Raw genomic sequence first — 20,597 nt, 5'->3', positions numbered from 1 at the left:
CCTGTGAGTAAGGGGGAGCTGGGGATGCTCCCCTTCCCCCCAGGAGCCTGTGGTGCAGCAGGGCTTCTGGCAGGGAGTTATTGGGCCTCTTAGGTCAGTGGAAGTGCTCCTGGTAATGAAGTGCACTACTGACCCACGGAGGGTAGTGTGGACATGCATCACCACAATAATTACTGCAGTGGCAGTAAGTCGACCTAATGTAAGTTGACTTCCCTTTCAAATGTAGACATGCCCTTGGAGTCTGCGTCTGGTTTGTAGAACTAGTGCAGAACTCTTCTTCCACTGCAAATTTCACTCCAGTGGATGTTGCATTTTCTGCAACAAAAAAATCAGACAGCAAAGACCTGACCAACTCCACTGAATGGGGTTAAAGTCACTATTGAAACCGCCACCACTTTCTTGCCCGGACAACGCTGACATCTCTCTTGCTCACACTTCTCCCCATAGGCACAATCTCTCCTCTCCTCCCAACTTCTCTGCCGCGCTTAGCGGGAAATTCTCTCCCACATACAGTGTCAGCACCTCATCCACCCTCATGTCTGCCTCACACGTCACACTCCGCCCCTTACACCCGCCCCGGTTCGGCCACAGGCGCCCTCCGCAGCCCGCCTCACCGGCCGCGGCAGGAGGTGGTGGCAGCGGCTCCTCCCCCGAGGGGCGGGACCGGGGGCCTGTCCGGCAGCCGCGCTAGGAGCCGGGGCTCGCTTGGCTGTGGTGCCTGCGTCTAGTCCCGCGCAGGTAGGAGCCTCCTCTCTGCACCTGTTTCTGCATGGCTGCCGCCGCCGCCTTCTGCTTGGCTCGGAGCCTGCGGCCGCGCCCGGTCTGGGGGGCGAGGTGAGCGGCTGCAGGAGCGGGGCGGCAGGGAGGGGAGGTCCCGGGCTGCGAGGGCGGGGGTGAGCACAGACACAGCGAGCCTGGGCCTCCCATTGCCCTGCTGCGAGGCGGCACCCGCCGAAAACCCCAACCTAGTGCCTGGCTGGCTCTTAATTAGGGGTGGACAGTTTCACGTGCAGGGGCGCCCTCGGGGGCCTGTGCAGAATAACGTGGAGCCTCCCTCCCCCGCCCCGGGGCATGGCTGTGGGGTCCCCTGCAGCTTCCTCCTCCAGGGTCTTACCCTACAGGACACATCACCCACCCCAGTCCCTGAGAACACCCAGGTACCCGCAAGGAGAGGGAGGACTAGTGAACAATAGGGGCCAGGGAGCCCAGCAGGGAGTGGAGAGGGTCCGGGGGTGTATGCATTGGCAACAGGCATCCTTACAGTGAGGCGTCAGTAACAGTCACTTCTGCTGGCTCTGACCACGGTTGGCCTTTGAGGAAAAATTCTAGTGCTGATGTTAAAGTATAAAATTTTTTTTTCTCTAGTAGGACTGTGTAACTCTTGTTTTTAGCATCTCACTTTTCACACACATGCTAATAGGCGTTTTCTGCTGCCAGAAAGATTGTTTTTGCTCGATTCATTCCCTCAATTCGTTTTGCAGGCTGAGGGGTCATTTTTATTACAAAGGAGTCATGATGAATTTTAACCACTTCTTTGTCATTTAAAAGACACATTATTTTCTAAGTCAAAAGTCATAGTCTTGCCATCAAGTTGTGGGTTTTTTGTTAAGTTGACATTCCATTGCCAGCTAGTTTATTCCCAGTGTTTAGTTAATATAAACAGCTCTGGGGGTCACAGGCTGTCTGACGTTCTGTGCAATGATACAATTGCTATTGGTATGAGAACATGCTAGGTCTTTTTCAAACATTACATACTTAAAGATAAATAGGCTCATTAAGGTAATGGAATTAATTTCATTCTTAAAATTTAGCATATGTATAAATAGTTGCAGTATTTGGAACTTGAACCCTTCTTGTTCAATTAAGATTTAAAACTTTCTGGTAAAGAGTTGGTAACCAAAAAACCTGCAGTATTATGGTAGCTCCTGAGAACCAGAAAGTGAAACTGACAAATGTTTTCTTCATCAATGCTGAATGAATTGCTAAATAGTATTAATAGTGAATGAATTTGGTTTCTTAGTGACATCAACTGATTTTAAAAACAGATTTATACACCAAAGTGTCCCTTTAAGTTCTAAAAGATTTTCATATAGTGCTGAATGAGAGTCATAGATTCACTATATTTTAAAGTTGTAAATTTTCAGAGAGAATCTGGTCCTTTATTTCAAAACAGAGGAGTTTATTTTAAACCAGTAATTCCACTGCTGAATAATTAAGAGGAGATCTGCAGATCTTTTAGAAAGATAGCACATAATCCTCAATGACATAAGTGCTCCAAGTAGTAACAGGCAAAACAGGCTGTCAGTTTGTTTACGTGAGCACTTACTCTGGGGCAAGCTGAGGTGTAAATCTATAGCACTCCAGCTGCTTCACCTTGTGACCTTTATCTTCTTGTTCTAATTGACAATTCAGCTCCAATAGTGCTCTGTCAAGTTCTCCCACATGATGTGTCTGCATAGAGAGCATGGTATGCAAGGATGGAGTGAGCAAGTAAAATGGGTTCTGGGGAGAAATTTGAGGCTTCTGACCCTCCAGACAAGATAAACTATTATACTACAGCCAGGAGCACCCGACAGAAACAATTTGTTGGTAGATATTTTTGTCATCTTCAGACATGTGCATGTGAGAGGATAAATCCATTACTTTGACTGAAAAATACTTCATTTGAAATGTGCCTGTCAAGTTTAGAAAAGATATTAAAGCAGTTATACAATACATAAGCTTGAACCAAAACTTCAGATCCAAATACTTCTGAACATTGAAGTGCTTGAAGTCCAGATTCTAATTTGGTGGTTTGAATCATCTCTGAAAGGTACTTTTTTAAGAATAGTTCATTGCTCTGCTATAAAACAGCTGAGTTCAGCTTTGGTGGGGGGTTTTTTTTTTGTTGTTTTTTTTTTTGCGCACATATGACCTTAATAGCAAGCCAAAAATGTGGCTGTTTTTTCTGTATCCTTTGTCAGCTTTGATATGACAAGAGGTTTGGGCCTGGTATCCTCCCATTTGAGGCATTTGATCAACACATGTTGACATATCAAAGTCATCTTGACAGTCAAGCTCACAAACCTATTTTTCTGCCTCATTCATTCTTCACTGTTTGCTGGGGACTATCCACTCTGTTGCTCTTTTCAGCTGGGATTGAGTTAGTGGCAGCTGGTGACTTTGACAGGTGAGGCACATATCACAACTCTCACATTCCAATATACGTGTTCCTCCTTGCAATCCTGGCCTGGGAGAGGGAAGGAAGAATGCTTTTGTTCTGCCCTGCCAAGGCAGCAACCTCCCTCTTTCATTTGCAGATGTCCCGTGTCGCTGGCCCTGTGGTCCTGCAGAGAGCCCTCTGCAGCTTTGCTGTCATACCCCACTCTCTTACCAGCCAGGAGTGTGGGACTCGTCCCAGTCAATTCCAGGGCAGGAATTGTTCAGCAGTGGGGTGGCCTCCCCCACACCCAGGGGCTCATCGGGTTCTTTGTAATCCTGGTTGGGAGTCTCTAATCCTTCAACCCAGGATGTCTACAGCTTCCCCCCTGACTTGCATCCTTGTGTCTTAGGCCCCTTGGCGGTGTAGGGAGCACCCCCTACATTTCCACTGTATCAGTGCTGGAAGGGAACCGTGCATCCATTCTAGCAGAACTGGCCTTAACCTCTGCAACGGTCTTACCAAGCCTTGGCTAGCACAACAATGCCCTCAAAGTGTCTCCTTAGACCTTGTCTACACTTACAGTTTTGCAGTGCTGGCCGTTACAGCTGTGGTCGTACAGCTGTGTACGGCCAGCGCTGCAGTGTGTCCACACTGACAGCGACCAGCGCTGCAGTGTGTCCACACTTGCACCAGTTGCAGCGCTGTTTGGAGTGGTGCAGTGTGACACTATCCCAAGAGCACCTCGTCCCAATTTGCTGCTGGGTTGTGAGAGGGACGGAAGGGTGCGGTCATTCCGCTCCTGTTCCAACGACCCGTGGTGCATCGCTTCCCTTTTCAGCCGTTTTGGTCCATTGTGATTCTGCAGCGTGATTTCATAAGAAATGGAGCCGACGCTAGGATGTTGATGGAAGGGTGCCGCACATCCCGTCTGGCATGTTGATCTATTCCTATGCTCCAAGTGACAGTGAGAGCTCATGATGAGAAAAGATCTAGCTGACGCTGCGACACTAAATTGCTTGTCGCAGTAACGACGTGCTCTGCAGCGTGGAACGCCAACCGTTTGGCTCGGGAAACAAGTACTGATGGGTGGATCAATCGTCCTGCAAGTTTGGGATGACGAGCAGTGGCGCAGAACTTATAGGATGCGAAAGCCACTCATGGGACGTGTGCTGACTCTGCCAACCCTTGCCACAAGGACCGAGACTGAGAACGCCGCTGTCAGTGGAGAACGGGTGGCTATTGCAAGTCGGACTGGCAACTCCAGACAGCTACCGATCGTGCATCAGTTTGGAGTGGAAGTCAACCGTTGGAATGTGTTTGAGCAAGTTTCAGGGCCATTAATCGCATCCTGTTCAGACGAACCGTGACTCTGGGAATGTGCAGGGACAGTGGATGGCTTTGCCAATATGGGTTTCCCTAACGGGAGGGGCAATAGGACGCATACCTATCTGGCACCACCCCACCGACATCCGAGTACATTAACGGAGGGTATTTCTCAATGGTTCTCCAGGCGCTTGTGGATCACCGTGGCGTTTCACTGACATTTACAGAATGGCCTGGAAAGGTCATATGCATGCATCTTTCGGAACAGGCCGTTCAGGAAGCTGCAGGCAGGAACTTTTTTCCCAGACCGTAAGATTCACGTGGGGACGTCGAAATGCCCATGCTGATCCTTGGAGACCCGCTTACCGCGTATTGCTTGCTCATGAACCGTATTCAGGAAGCTTGACAGACAAGGACGGTTCCAACTACAGGCTGAGCCGGTGCAGAATGACCGTGGAGCATGCTTTTGACCATTTAAAGGGGAGATGGAGAAGTCTCTACGGGAGCTGACGTGGGGAAAAGCAACCATCCCAGCAATTATAACCGCGTGCTGGTCCTCCATATAATATTTCTGTGAAGGTAACGGGTGAACCTTTCATTGACGAATGGACCCGAGGTTCAAACGCCTGGAGCTGATTTGAAACAGCCAGCAGAGCAGGGCGCTAGAGAGGCCCAGCACATGCTTTCAAGATTAGGATGCTAAAGGAGCACTTGAGGCTGAAAGCGCAACAGTCATGTTGGGTGCCTTCCCCAGTATAAGAGCATTTCCAGCATTACCTGCAGTGGTTCAATTGATTGCAGCTCCTATTTTACTTGTATACATGTTACAGTTCTTGTAATAATAAACAGTGAATAAAAAACAAATCCTTTATTAAAATACAGTACATAAAACAGGAAGGGGGTATGGGATTATTTCCCTGCTTGTTCTAGGGCAGTTCTTTGGATGCAGGGTGGGATGCTTATGCACTTTTTTATTACTATACATTTTACCAAACTTTAGAGACCCATTTTGTTGTTTTCAAAAATTAATTTCTTTACTTTTTTCTATCAATTACTAGTGTTTGTTTCTCTTCTATGAAGAGGAGGGTCCAAGGAGACTGATCCGCTCATGGTGTATAAATTTGTAATATGTGACCGAGTGTATTGGTGGAGTCTGATCAAAACTAAGTATTATACACTAAACCATTTATAGGGTTTCAGGAACAGAGCCCTCCTGAAATGAGAACCTGTAGGTTGTTTCTGTCTGATATAGAGTTTCTGCATGTCTATCGTCCATGATGTGATTTCAAGGCCTATATTCTATTCCAAGATCTTCTCTGAGTCAAAAACGCCACCACTGCAGATAGTGTTTTATAACTACATTCACAAGAGAAACCTAAAGTTACAGCCTGCTAGTCCCATGTGCTATATGTTCCTTGTTATAATCTCTCTTCTTTCTGTATATACCTTGTTCTCAGTTCATGGAAAAAAATGAACTCCAAAATCATCAGGTTAGCCAATATCTGTTTTGTCCCTTTCTTCAACCCCTGTGTAAAACAGTAAAAGGCCAAAGTCTGAACTGAAATACATACATGCAGCTCTTTAAAGCGCCGCCTCGGCCGCGGAGCGCGCGCAAACCCGCAAGGCGCCGCTCTCCCGGCCGAGCCCAGCAAGCGCCGCTCTCATCGCCGGAGCGCGGCAAGCCCGCAAGCGCCGCCTCCCCGCCGAGCGCGGCAAGTCCCGCAGCCCCGCTCTCCGGCCGAGCGCGGCAAGCCCCGCAAGCCCCGCTTCTTGCCGGCCGGAGCTCCAGCAAGCGCCCGCTCCGGCCGGCCGAGCGCGGCAAGCCCCGCAAGCCCCGCTCTCCCGCCAGGCGGCAGAGCCCAGCAAGCCCCGCTTCCGGCCGGAGCGCGGCAAAACCCGCAAGCCCCGCTCTCCCGGCCGGAGCGCGGCAAGCCCCCAGGCGCCGCTCTCCCGGCGGAGCCTCCAGCAAGCCGCCGCTCTCCCGTCGGCGCGGAGCACGGCAAACCCCGCAAGCCTCCGCTTCTCCCGCCGCCGGAGCTCCAGCAAGCGCCGCTCTCCCGGCCGGAGCGCGGCAAGCCCGCAGCGCCGCTCTCCCGGCCAGAGCGCGGCAAGCCCCGCAAGCGCCGCTCTCCCGGCCGCGAGCGCGGCAAGCCCCGCAAGCCCCGCTCTCCGGCCGGAGCTCCAGCAAGCCCCGCTCTCCCGGCGACGGGCAAAGCCCCGCAAGCCCCCCTCCCGCCGAGCGCGCAGCCCCGCAAGCCCCGCTCTCCCGGCCGGAGCGCGGCAACCCCGCAAGCCCCGCTCCCGGCCGGACGCGGCAAGCCCCGCAAGCCCCGCTCTCCCGGCCTCGGGAACCGCGGCAACAACCCGCAAGCCACGCTCTCCCGGCCGGAGCGCGGCAACCCGCAAGCGCCGCTTCTCCCGGCCGAGCTCCAGAAAAGCCCCGCTCTCCCGGCCGGAGCGCGGCAAGCCCGGCAAGCGCCGCTCCTCCGGCCGAGCCGAGGCAAGCCCCCGCAAGCGCCCGCTACTTTCCGGCGGGAGCGCGGCAACCCGCAAGCCCCGCTTCGCACGCGCGAGCTCCAGCAGCTGCCGCTCTCCCGGCCGGAGCGACTTGTCGTGGAGGAATGCATTGAAGGCCAACCCAGCACAGGGGGGGTGCCCCTAACTCTTCCACATAGATCCACTCATGGCGCCCTTAAGAACCGGCAAGCCGTCTATGTACACACAGAGACCCGCCAGGGTAAAGCGCGTCAAGCCCCGCAAGCCCCGCTCCAGAACCGATGGCCGGAGCGCGGCAAGTCCCCGCAAGCCCGCCGATTCATATGCCATTCCGGTCCGGACGGGCGGCAGAGCGCCCCCAAGCCCACGCCCGATTCGCCCAGCGCGCGGGATAGCGCCGGGCAAGCACGCCGCAGCCCCGCTCCGGCAACCAGAAAGCGGGTCCGGACGCGCAACATACCCGCGCAAGCCCCCGTGCTTCCCCGGGACCCAGAAAGACCAGCCATCCCCGGGCGGCCGGAGCCGCGGGCAAGCCCAGCAGCACTGCCCTCCCGGCCGGAAGCTTCCAGCAGAGCCCGCCGCATCCAGTCGCCGGCCGAGCGCGAACAAAATAATACTCCTGCTACTTGGCCGACCGCCCGGAGCTCCGGGGCATGCCCCGCTCTCGCCTCCTCCAGGGCTCTAAGCCCATGAGCAAGTGGATGTTGCTACGCAGTGACGGAGAGGCTGAAAAGAATGCCTGGATAATCCTAATACCCTGGAGGCCAAAAAAACTCTGGAGTGTCCCACACGCTGATAACCAGGCGCCTGCATGCAACCAGCGCCGGTCTCTGCTACACCGAAGCGAACCCAGGCTGTTACAGCCAAGCGCTGCAAACAGGGAGTTGCAGCGCTGGCTGAGCTTTTAAGTGTAGACACCTGCTAAGTTGCAGCGCTGTAACCCCCTCACCAGCGCTGCAACTTGCAAGTGTAGACAAGGCCTTAGTGGGGTTAGTTGCCATAGTTACAAGGCAGCTTTGCGGCACTACCTATACTGTGATTTGAGCCTCATCCACAGCACTGCATTTTTTGGGTTACGGACATGGAGAGAATATGAGTAACGTGACATTTAAATCAAATCACAAGTGCTTCTTATGGATCTATGCTACTTATTTAATATATATAAAACTCCTTAATCTTTATATACACAAAAATGTAGCTTTTGGGAATTGGCTTCTGAATTCTTTGGTTAAGCTGTGCCTCACTTGCTTAAGCTGATGAGCCACCTCTGAACAGAGGTCACCTCTGTCACAGTTCAGCCCAACTGCCCCAGTATTTCCCCTGAGGCTACAGCAAGGGCACCACTGTCAGGCTCTCAGCTCTCCAAGCACTGCATTTCTTTGGTGGGACTTGTGTCTCAGTTACTTCTGACCAACTATTTCCAGGCTGCACAGTTCTGATATAAGCTTATTAGCATGCCTCATCCCAACTCTAACATGGGCTCTGGCAGGAGCAATCCTTCAGCACCCTGCCGAGCGATTTTCTTTGTGGTAACAAGTTCAACACTGCTTCGTCTCAGAACAAGTACCCAGTTTTATGGACCTCAGTAGGCCAAGTCCTTCCAACCCTTCTCTAAGGACTAGGGTCTTTCATGGACCAGAGGTTTTGTCCATTTGCTGGGTCAGGAAGAAGGCCCTGAGCCAGTTTAAAACCAGTCTATCTATCCAAAAATCGTTTGTTGGTCTCTGGAGAATCCAGTTTGGACTAGTACATGTGGACCTTTCCAGGGAGCAGAGTTTCTCTGGGGATATTACAACCTGAGTGAATTTGACTAATCACCCCTGCCTGCTCTTCTCCTATTTACCCTTCTCATGGAAATACATACAATCCCACAATGACACATAGATGAAAATTAAAAATTAATTGTATTAAAAATGCAAAGATATTAAGCTCAATTGAGCAAGGTTTAACTCCATTAAGTAAGGCTTGTCCAGGATATTAGTCTGTCACAACCTCCTCCTATCCACATGTCCTTTGGTCTTCCTCCATTCTGTCCTTATCACTAATAACCCCAGTTGATGCGGGCTAGAAAATTTGTCCCACCTTAGTACAGTTTTTATGACAGACCAATCTTCCATCCCTAATGTGAAGGGACCAGTAAAGAAGAGTGTTGCAGGTTGGGGTCTTGCAGGTTGTTCTTCTTAGGAAGAGAAATTTATGATGGAGTCATCAGTCTTGTTTATTTACAAGGAATATACAAAATCCTGTTTTCCCTGAACACAAGAGGATCCAAAAACAGGTGATAAAGGCTTGAAGCTGTAAGCAAAGGAACTGTTAGCCAGCACCACACCGTGCTTCTCCAGGCTGTGACAGTCTCTGCCGGTTCCCTTGCTCTCGCTCTCTCACGCACTTGCTCCCCCCACCCCCAATACTTAAGGAGCACTCTGCTTGCATAGTTCACATTCCTGAGTGGCCTCAGGTGTGCCTTTGTTTTGGGTGGTGACATGTGCCTGTCCTTTGAATTGGAGACCACGATTATTTCATAAAGGAGTTGAACTGTTTCTGATGGAAAGCGGCAGTTACACCCACCAGCTGCAAAATGGTTTTGTTTAACCCACCCTCTAATAGTACAGTCATTGAAGATAGTAAGGGGTCAGTCCTGCTTCCACTGAAGTCAGCAGGGGCATTGTGATGAAATATGTATTTGATAGACGTTAATTGGAGTTTCGGGGCACTGTAAGATTTAGGTCAATTAATTTCCTTGCTCTTAAGTGCTTGGGTTTTGTAAAGGATGAGATAGGTATGATACACTTGTCACTTAGTAACATTTACTAGTATTTGAAATGAAGTCTTTGTATCTGATATTCCCCAGTTTTTATATTTTTAATTTCTTGTGCACACAAAAAATGACAATTTTAAATAAATGGGTTGGGACTGGTCACTAGATTAGTAAATTGAGTGTATGATGCAGGTCAAGCTAATGATGCCTCAGACAATTTACAGCTTACTAGCTGCATCGTTCCCTACATAGCTGAAGTTAGTTACGTATGCATATACCGAACCACCTGCTTTGATACTGCATATTCGTTAAAAACTCTATTTAATTATCAAGACCTGGCTGCTTGGCTTCACAATTAATGCGTAACAAACTAGGCCAGTGCACCCCAGCCAACTCCATAAGGCCAGATTTTCAAACTTGAGTATCTAAATTTTACTAGGGATAGCGCTCACAAAATTCAGGTTTAGTCAGTGGGAGCTGCAGGTACTCAGCATTTTAGGAAACATCAGTCTATTTTTATTTAAATGCCTAAATGTGGATATTGGAGCCTAACCTCTTGGATACCAGGTTAAAACGTTGGTCTTATCATTTTGACTTAGGCCTTGGCTACACTTGCAGATGTGCAGCGCTGGGAGTTACAGCTGTCTTCGTACAGCTGAGTAGGGAAAGCGCTGCAGTGTGGCCACACTGACAGCTACCAGCGCTGCAGTGTGGCCATGTTTGCAGCTTTTGCAGCGGTGTTGGGAGTGGTTATGGGCAGCTATCCCACAGAGTCCCATTTTGGAGCCGTGGGTTTTGGGAAGGGGGTGGAGGGTGCGGGTCATTCTGCTTCCTGTCCCAGCGCCCCGTGATGCATCGCTTCAAATCCCAGCAATCCCTGCTTTTCCGTCCACGTTTGGCGCCATCTTGACTCTCTCAACGGTTTCTGTGCAGCACGATTTCTGTGGGAAATGGAGCCCGAACTGCTGAGGAGTATGCTGACGAGTCTCGCCAGCACATCACGTTTGGCAGTTGAGCTATTCCTTAAGATCCAAAGTGATGAGGAGTCCCGACGATGATAGCGAGTCGCCTGACGCGTATGACACTAAATTGCTTCTGGCATTCACGGAAATGCTCAGCACCGTGGAACGCGCTTTTGGGCTCGGGAAACAAGCACTGAGTGGTGGGATCACATCGTCATGGAAGTCTGGGATGACGAGCAGTGGCTGCAGAACTTTCGGATGAGAAAAGCCACTTTCATGGGACTGTGTGCTGAGCTCGCCCCCACCCTGCGGCGCAAGGACACGAGATTGAGAGCTGCCCTGACGTGGGAGAAGCGGGGTGGCTATTGCAATCTGGAAGCTGGCAACTCCAGACAGCTACCGATCGGTCGGGAACCAGTTTGGAGTGGGAAAGTCGACCGTTGGAATCGTGTTGATGCAAGTTTGCAGGGCCATTAATCGCATCCTGCTAAGAAGAACCGTGACTCTGGGGAACGTGCAGGACATTGTGGATGGCTTTGCACAAATGGGTTTCCCTAACTGTGGAGGGGCGATAGATGGGATGCATATTCCTATTCTGGCACCACCCCACCTAGCATCCGAGTACGTTAATCGGAAGGGGTATTTCTCTATGGTTCTCCAGGTGCTTGTGGATCACTGTGGGGTTTCATTGACATTAACACAGGCTGGCCTGGAAAGGTGCATGATGCACGCATCTTTCGGAACACTGGCCTGTTCAGGAAGCTGCAGGCAGGGACTTTTTTCCCAGACTGCAGAAGATCACAGTAGGGGACGTTGAAATGCCCATTGTGATCCTTGGAGACCCCGCTTACCGTTAATGCCTTGGCTCATGAAACCGTATACAGGGAAAGCTTGACAGGAGCAAGGACCGGTTCAACTACAGGCTGAGCCGGTGCCGAATGACTGTGGAGTGTGCTTTTGGCCGTTTAAAGGGGCGCTGGTGATCTCTGTATGGGAAGCTAGACTTGGGGGAAAGCAGCATCCCTGCGTTATATCCGCGTGCTGTACCCTCCATAATATTTGTGAAGGGAAGGGTGAAAGATTCAGTCAGGCATGGACCTCTGAGGTTCAACGCCTGGAGGCTGAATTTGCACAGCCAGAGAGCAGGGCTACTAGAGAGGCCCAGCACAGGGCTTCAAGGATTAGGGATGCCTTGAGGGAGGAATTTGAGGCTGAAAACCAACAGTAATGTTTGGTGCCTTGCACGGGAGTGAAGTGCAGTGGTTACAATGTTAGTAGGAATCTGTTTTTCCTAAGCTGATTTGCAGTGCCTGTTTCTTTCCTGGGCTAAGGTATCTTTGACTTTCTGCAATAATAAAGACTGTTTTCAAAGCCAAGAATTCATTTATTGAAAAGAAAATAACTTTATTGACAGACACACAACATTTTGGGAACCTAAAAGGGCAGGGGGTGGGGTGGGGAACTGTACAGTCACAGGTTTGAATATGTCCTGTCTGGAGTGCTGTGCAATGACTGCTGCACTTCAGGATGCCTATACTGCATGGTGATGGGGGTTGAGTGCAGAGGGTAAGGGTCGTAGTTCTCAGGGCTGGTTGGTGAACGTACAGGTGTTGGAGGCAGCTGGTGGTGGTAAGAACCTGGATGCTGGGGAAGGGGGTTTTGAGCTGACATTGGGGCACAAGGGAAAGAGCTTTGGGACATGGGGGGGGGGCGGGTGCACGGTAGTGCTCTGCCTGCATGGCTACGAGCGCCTGGATAGAGTCCGCTTGGCGCGCCAGGATGCTTATCAGCTGCTTTGTGCTTTTCTTCCTGGCCGCTGCGTTTTTCTGGCGGATCCTGCTTTCCCTTTCCCTCCAGTCCTGCACTTTTTGATTCTCTCTGGCAGAGTGATCCATAACTGCTTGCAGCAGGTCGTCTTTGCTTTTTCGCGGCTTCTTTCAGAGGTTTTGGAGTCTTTGAGCTGTTGATAACACGGGCAGCTGAGAACTCAAGGTTGCTTGTGGAAAGGCAAAAAAGGCAACACTTAACAGAGGCAGCATTGTTTATATCTCAGACAGTTATTCCCACACAGTGAAGGAGTAACATTCTTCACAATAGCATAATTTTCCCATACCAAAGAGAGCGCACATAACCACAGGAGCCCCGAAATGGTGAGTAAGGGGACTGATTGCTTCAGGGCTGTACTGTCCTCTTCGGGTTTCTCTGTGCGTTGGGGAAAGCAAACAGCTGCAGGGGGCACCTACACTGAACACTCTCCCAACATTTTCCACAGGAGTTGATCCTGGAAGATATCTCGCTGCTGCGGGTCACCTGGGAAGAGTGGGAGGGTCTTCTACAGCAATGCGGATTCCGCCCTGGCCCTATGCAGCTTGCCTGTGTGTGCAGCAATGGTCCCCCCACCCCTCGCGGCACAGTGGCACGGACACGTTAGCCTGACTGGGACAAGGACCACAGTGGCTCTCCCAATAAACTTGCAAGCGCATTGCCCACGCTCTGGCTGAAACTTTTGAAGAGATTACCGAGGCCGATTACCTGCGACGTGATAGACCACATCAATGCGCTATTCCACATCTAGGCATGCATGCATGCAGCCCTAACCCTCCCTCCTCTCCCGAAAAATTCCATCCTGAAAATAAAAGCCGCTTACCGGGAACCCGCTCCTCTGTTTGTCCTCCACCAAGTACCGGCTGCTGCGACTGGCTACCTTCCTCCTGGCTTGAGAAGAGCTCCTGGCTGCATGCCTCCAGGGACTCCGGGGTCTCTCCCCCACCCCAGTACCCTCACTCTCGTTTCCTCCTCCCCCTCTCCCCCCCCCCCCTGCTCTGAAGTGTCCATCGTGGTCCTCGGATTGGCGGTGGGGTCACCCCCAAGTATCGCGTCCAGCTCTTTGTAAAAACGGCAGGTTTTGGGGCAAGCACCAGAGCGACGGTTTCCCTCACGGGCTTTGCAATAGCACTCCACAGCTCCTTCACTTTAACCCTGCACTGCAGTGCGTCCCGCTCATGGCCCCTTTCTAGCATGGCCCTTGATATCTGCCCATAGGTATCGTAATTCCTATGGCTGGAGCGCAGCTGTGACTGCACAGCTTCCTCCAAACACTGATGAGGTCCAGCAACTTGCCATTGCTCCATGCTGGAGCTCGTTTGGCGCATGGAGGCATGGTCACCTGGAAAGATTCACTGATTGCACTGCACACCTGGCTGAGAAAACAGGAAGGGGATTTTTAAAATTCCTGGGGCATTTAAAGGGCGGGTCACCTGAGTAGAGTTCAAACTGATGAGCAGAGTGGCTGAACAGGCATTCTGGGATACTTCCGAATACCTGTGGAGGCCAATAACAGCGCTTTTGGTGGCCACACTGGCGGAGCAGTGCTGCATCAGCAGCGCTGCAGTCTTTATTCCCCAGGCAGAGGTAGAGTACAGCCAGCACTGTATCCAGGGAAATACAGCTCTGGATGTACCTTGCAAGTGTGGACGATGAGTAAGTTGCAGCGCTGTAAAGCCACCACCAACGCTGCAACTCTTCAGTGTAGCCAAGCCCTTAGTTATCTCACCTGACAACTGTAGCTATTGATAAAGTTGTAGTTACCTAGTGTAGTCCTTTTTTTGGTTTAGAAGTCTCAAACCAATTTAAGGGGGTGAGTAAGCATTATAATCCCTATTTTTACAGTTGCCCTAAGTACAGAGATTTAAACTAGTGTGTGTGAATGACACTAATCAAGCCTCCATTTGAGCTCTGAGTGCAGGTATCATATTTTGCAACAATTATAGTGTCTACTATTACTGCCTTTACCTCATTCAGAAGGAAATCTGAGTCAGGGGTCAGTCTGTCTGTTTGGAACCATAATCTCACATCTTTCCATCATGATAAAAAAAAAAAATCTCATTTTAATAAGTCTCAAGAACTTGTGCCTCTTTTTTTTTCCCCCCCATCCCCACCCTAACGAAAAACAAGGTCTGGCATAAACCCAGCATATCAGGCCATATAAACCCACATCTTATGAGCAGAAGCATTGAGGAAAACTTGTTCATTAATGTGTTCTTTATTGACCGACTAGCTGAGGGAAGAAAACCTAAAAATTCAATAAGGTAGGTCAGAATATACGTCCTAGAAACAAAGGTTGAAGTGCATCCCATAGCCCACTCAACTAGGACAGTTTCAACTAATGAGCACAAAGTTATGCTTCTGCATTTTCTGCACAAAGACTCTACCATGTTGAACCCACCCTGTGATTTTGAAGACACAGCCTTTAGTAAGAAGATCCTCATAGTGTTTCAATAGGCTTATTCCTCTTAACTGTCTGGTTCTGTATATATGTTATTTCTCTTCTTGGGATCTTGCTGTTATAGGCTATTGTAGAACTGACACACACGTGAGTTGGAGAAAGGAGACAGTTAATGGTTACCTGTTTTGATCTCTTCTGTTGTTTTTTTTCTGTGCATGTTTGACAATTCATTTAATCATAGCTAAGAGTGTGCATATGGGGGATTGCCTTCATCCTTAAAGGTGTCTGTATGCTCTAATGCTCTGTCAAATGGTGAAAAAAAATTCCAGTTCTGACCATTTATAGCATTGATACTCAGACTGAGGCTTGGTAGCCGCTATTGGCTCTTTAATGTGTCTCCTGTAGCTCTTTGCAGCACATGATATTAAAATACTATGTGACTTAATTATCAACCGGTCTAAGTTGTAAACCAATCAGAATGCTTTTAATATGTTTTTAACCAATTGGAGAATACTTGGTCAGTCATTTTGCTGTGAGAATATATAAATAAATTTTAAAAAGTAAATGAAACAATGAATTCATACTACTGTGGCTCTTTTGGGTAATGTTGATTGCTGATTTGGCTCTTGAATCACTGAGGTCTGAGAATCACTGATTTATAGATGAAACTTTTACATAACCGTTTCTATTTAACATCAATGTATAGTGGTTATAATTTTGGGAGTGCTCCACTTTGGCAGCTTCTCAGAGGTGGTTAAGATTATCATCATATGTTCTTTAACATAATCTATTATAGTCAACATAAGGGGGAAAAAAAGATTAACAGGTTGTGAGCAAGTATCGTTTTCAACCTGCTGTATAACCCACACAAGAGAACAACAAGATAACGTTTCTTATCTCCAAGCTTGGCTGGACCTAAAATCCCTCTCTGAAAACTCCTATCCCTGAAATCCACCTACACCTCGTTTATATTCAGATGGAGTAACAAGTCCTCTTTCTCAAGGCTTGTCTACACTTACATTACTGCAGCAGTTTACACCTGTGCAGCTGTAATGCATAGTGAAGAGGCTACCTGTGCTGACAGGAGAGCTTCTCCCATTGATGTAGGGACTCCACCTTCCCGAGAGGCAGCAGCTGTGTTGAAGCCTTCTGGTTGACATAGCTCTGTCTACACTGGGAGTTTGATTGGCATAACTGCATGGCCCAGGAGTGTGGATTTTCCACATTCTTGAGCAGCATAGTTGTACCAACATAAGTTTCTAATGTAAACCAGGGCTCAGTGTGTCAGCAGAAACAACTTACTGGTAAATCTTTTCCAACAAGATGTGTGCTAGCAGTTTGACAGGTGTTAACAGCCTGTTATATGGATAAGCTAGATTTCTCTTAGCATAACATACAGGGAGGAATGCAAATTGTTCTTCTTGGGAAGAACAAACTGTATTTAGTCTATCCTTTTCATAGTTGTCTTAGAGTTTCTCGTTAAGTCCTCCCGTGAAGCAATACACTCTCATTCTGTGTGTTTCCATACATTCCAAACATTGTCTGAAAGCCCAGATCAGATAGATTCCCTTCTAGATTTCAAGGTGGTTCTAAGGATTAGAGTTGGGAAAAATCTTTCCCATTGTAGTGCCTATTTTTCTTTGCTCCATAGTTTTGTTTTGTTATGTGGTATGTTTTTGTATCAGTTTGCCAAAGTCAGTAACTTATGTTTTTGTTGTTGTTTTTTAAATAGAGCCTTCATGAAAAGGCATATCAAAATACCAAAATTAAGTGCCACTGTATGTCCCCAAACAAACATCAGGGCAGATTTGATCCAAAGTTTAATTGTGTCGCTACATGACTCTAAATGTAAAAACAGCTACATAGCCACTTATCCCATTCCAAGGATGGAGCACAAACTCTGAGTCATCTTAAAATTGTAATGAAATACATAAGCAGAATTATACAGCACATCTCTATATATGACGTGTTTTCATAAAGTAGGGATGGTCATTAGATGAGTAAAGCATTTATATTTCTCTGTCGTTCCAAAAAGCTCTCCTTGTCTAATGTATTTAACTTGTGTGAAGCCAGTTGGAGAGCTGTTTTGGCAATTTCATTTTTTTTGAAGAAGGAGCAGGAGTGGGGATGAGGGAAAATTGCTATGACTTCAGACAAAGTCAGTGGGACTACTTGCATGTATGACGTTAAGCATATACATAAGTGTTTGCAGAATTGGGGTTCAAATGTGTAGCCATGACTCCTTATCTAATATTATGTTTCAGTTGCTTATTTTAAGATGTAAGATCCTCTGGGGAAGAACCTTGAGGAACCATGGGTATAATCTGGTTCTCTATAAATAGTTGTTTAAATGTCCTTGTATATTTCATATGTTGGGAGATAGTCCAGGCTCTCAAAATACCAATTTCTGAGCAAAGAATTTCAATTGTATGTTTATCATTAGCAAAACAGTCCCATATGGTACAGTCAAATATAATTCTAATGAGGATTTGGGTTTGAGAATATGTACAGGCAGAGAGAGAGCAGAAGAGATTGTGTAGGCAAGATTGTTCTTGGATTTTTATTTTACAAACTTTCAAACTCTATTCTTAGTTGCAGAACATGATTTTAATTACTCTAAACCAGTGCTTCTCAAGGTCAGGCCTCTACTTGTTCAGGGAAAGCCCCTGGCGGTCCAGACCGGTTTGTTTACCTGCCTCTTCCGCAGGTTCGGCGGATCGTGGCTCCCACTGGCTGCAGTTCACCGCTCCAGGTCAATAAGGGCTGTGGGTCGGGCTGCCAGCACATCCCTCGGCCCACACCAATTCCCGTGGCACCCATTGGCCTGGGACGGTGAGCTGCAGCCAGTGGGAGCCGCAATCGTCCAAACCTGCGGACGTGGCAGGTAAACAGACCAGCCTGGACTGCCAGGGGCTTTCCCTCAACAAACAGCAGACTGGCTTTGAGGAAGCACTTCTCTAAACTATATTATGAACATTGATAGGACCAATTATTTGATCAGCTGGCATGGGATGCGGGAGACTGTGGGTTATTTAAGAAGTTGTTGCTCTAAATATGCAGCCATAATAAGGGTTTGTATAGTACACTGGAGTGGGACCGTGTAATTTCCAGTTCAAGCAGACATACCTGTACCTGCTTTGATTGAACTAGTACACTGAAAAAAGAGGTGTAGTCACATCAGTGTGATGAGCAGGATGACGTGGCTTCCCCAAGTATGATCCTGGGTAGATATGCAGGTGGCTAGCGTCTTGTGCTGCTGTGGCTACACTTCTGTTTTTTACATGAGGTAGCTGAATCAGAGCAAGTGGGGTATGTCTACATGAGCTGGAAATTACACCTCCACTGTCGACATACTCTTAGTGGGAATGCTGGATGTAGGTGAGAAGAGTGGAATTGGGCTCAAAGTGCTGTACTAATAGTCTGCATCCTTTATTCTCAGAATCTATCTTAAAAATACTTTCAAAACAAGTTTTAGAAATATCTGTTTCACTTTCTCCCGAGTGGTGAATGGTCTGTAAGCTGCTATTTTTGGATACTTCCAAGTAGGAGGCCCAGACTGATGTAGTTTAGGATTTGAGTGTCAGACAGTCATGCTGTCTGTTAGCCCATGCAATCTCTCTGACCAGGGCCGGCGCTACCATTTAGGCGACCTAGGCAATGGCTTAGGGCGCCAGAATTTTTGGGGGGTGCTATTTTGCCGGGGTGGGGAGCGGCACGCGGGTCCAGTGGACCTACCGCAGTCATGCCAGCGGACAGTCTGCATCTGGAAAGGCTCCGGTGGAGCTGCTGCAGTCATTTCGGCGGACTGTGCGCTGGTCTAAAGGCTCCGGCGGACCTACCGCAGTCATGCCTGCGGCAGGTCCACCGGAGCCTTTAGACCAGTGGACCGCCTGCTGAAATGACTGCGGCAGCTCCACCGGAGCCTTTCCAGCAGCGGACTGTCCGCCGGCATGACTGCGGTAGGTCCACCGGACCCGCGGAGGGTGGCAAAATGGCCGTCCGCCTAGGGCTTCAGAAACCCTGGCGCCGCTCCTGTCTCTGACCATTGGGAGGTTGCTCATATGTAACAAAGGACACAAGTTGATCGAAGGAATGCAGTTGTCATTTGCATTATTAGCAAATGAGCTGGGAGAGACTTTGAGTTTAATTATTCCTGGTGTTTTAGCTTTTTTAAAATTAATTCAAATTATTTAATGTTACCCTCTTGGGCATATGCATTATGATATAGTCTTTACTTATCACATACTATTTTTTCCAGAGGACACCTGTCTCATTTGTATATAAAATGGATGGTGCTCAGGAAGTGAATCAGAGTTGTGTAGTGAAGTAAACTTTTGTCTGTAGGACCCCTACCTCATTTGTTGCAGAAGATGGAAGAGGCAGGGGTCCTACAGAGACAGAGGATTGCTGGAAGAATACAAATAGTCTTATGGAAAAAGCAGCTGAGTACCACCCAGGAGAACTGGATTGTATCCCTGCTTCTGCCACAAAGTGCTAGGCAAGTCAGTTAACCACATCTCAGTTTTCACAGTTGGCCTGTGTGTTTTCCTCATTTTCTGGGTTCCCGCTGAGAGAGACGAGACCAGATTTGCGCATGCGCTGAGCACTTAGAACTTCAACTGAAGTTGATTTGAGCTATGCTTTGAACACGTATAGTGCTGTAAAAATGCTAAATACTTTGAAAAGTCAGTTCTTAGATGTCTCAAGTTGGGCACCAAAATTTAGTGGATACTTTTGACCTTAATTTTGCGTCGGTTCCACAGCTGTAAAATGGGGATAACAACACCACTTAATCCCACAGAAGATAAGAAGTGTTGTGAAGATAAATGCATTAATGTTTGTGAAGTACTCATACTATGAGAACATCAGAGAAACACTCGTGCAAATTAATAATTTTGTGTTCAATGCAGGATTTGGATGGTGTGCATTAAATAAAGCCTGGGACCACACATTCAGTGTTGAGGATAAAAAGAAATATCAAATAGCTATCCATTCTCTGAATAAGGTGAGGAGTGTCACAGAGCGCATCACTCACCGCCAGACTGGCGCCTCCTCTTGGTCACTCTGGGGATTAGCTTGAGGCCAGCACCCCCTTCGGTGGCTTGTGCACTGTCACTGCATCTGTCTGTAGCCCCTCTCATAGCCTCAGGAGCCACAGCACCCTCTTTGTGACTCAGCCCTACAGCTGTGTCATCATCTGTGTGCCTTCCACTTCCAGGGGTTAATGCAGGGGTCGGCAACCTTTCAGAAGTGGTGTGCCGAGTCTTCATTTATTCACTCTAATTTAAGGTTTCGCATGCCTGTAATACATTTTAATGTTTTTAGAAGGTCTCTTTCTATAAGTCTATAATATATAACTAAACTATTGTTGTATGTAAAGTAAATAAGGCTTTTAAAATGCTTAAGAAGCTTCATTTAAAATTAAATCAAAATGCAGAGCCCCCTGGACTGGTGGCCAGGACCCAGGCAGTGTGAGTGCCACTGAAAATCAGCTTGCGTGCCAACTTCGGCACCTGTGCCATAAGTTGCTTACCCCTGGGTTAGTGTCTCAGTCCAATAATCATGCCACTTCTTCAGTGGCAAATGGGGGAAAGAGGGATCCTGGCCCACCCACTACTCTGGGTCACAGCCCGGGGACCCTGTGATCCTGCTGTGATCCCCATGGCCCCAGCACCTTCTTCGCCCTTGCCT

General features: G+C 48.6%; 1 protein-coding gene and 1 long non-coding RNA gene across 5 annotated transcripts in view; one reads left to right on the top strand and one right to left on the bottom strand.

Moving 5' to 3' along the window:
- The first annotated feature begins 681 nt into the window (after window positions 1–681).
- ECI2 (enoyl-CoA delta isomerase 2) overlaps window positions 682–20,597 on the top strand; it is a 62,761-nt gene continuing 42,845 nt past the window's right edge. For 2 of the 4 annotated variants that reach the window (XM_032798396.2, XM_032798395.2), the window contains exon 1: window positions 745–834. In XM_032798396.2, coding sequence (XP_032654287.1) covers window positions 770–834 — 65 coding nt within the window. In that variant the 5' untranslated portion in view covers window positions 745–769. The other 2 variants (XM_032798399.2, XM_075062827.1) reach the window with 2 other exon arrangements.
- LOC142046368 (uncharacterized) lies at window positions 12,061–13,586 on the bottom strand. Its single transcript, XR_012655316.1, has 2 exons — window positions 13,329–13,586; window positions 12,061–12,677 (listed from the first exon to the last, which is right to left on the bottom strand). It is a non-coding gene; the product is annotated as an uncharacterized LOC142046368 (long non-coding RNA).

This window comes from Chelonoidis abingdonii, chromosome 2 (genome assembly GCF_003597395.2).
Source record: "Chelonoidis abingdonii isolate Lonesome George chromosome 2, CheloAbing_2.0, whole genome shotgun sequence".
Lineage (NCBI taxonomy): Eukaryota > Metazoa > Chordata > Testudines > Testudinidae > Chelonoidis > Chelonoidis abingdonii.
The sequence above is the reverse complement of the archived record's forward strand: the minus strand, read 5'-3'. Positions and strand labels throughout refer to the sequence as shown.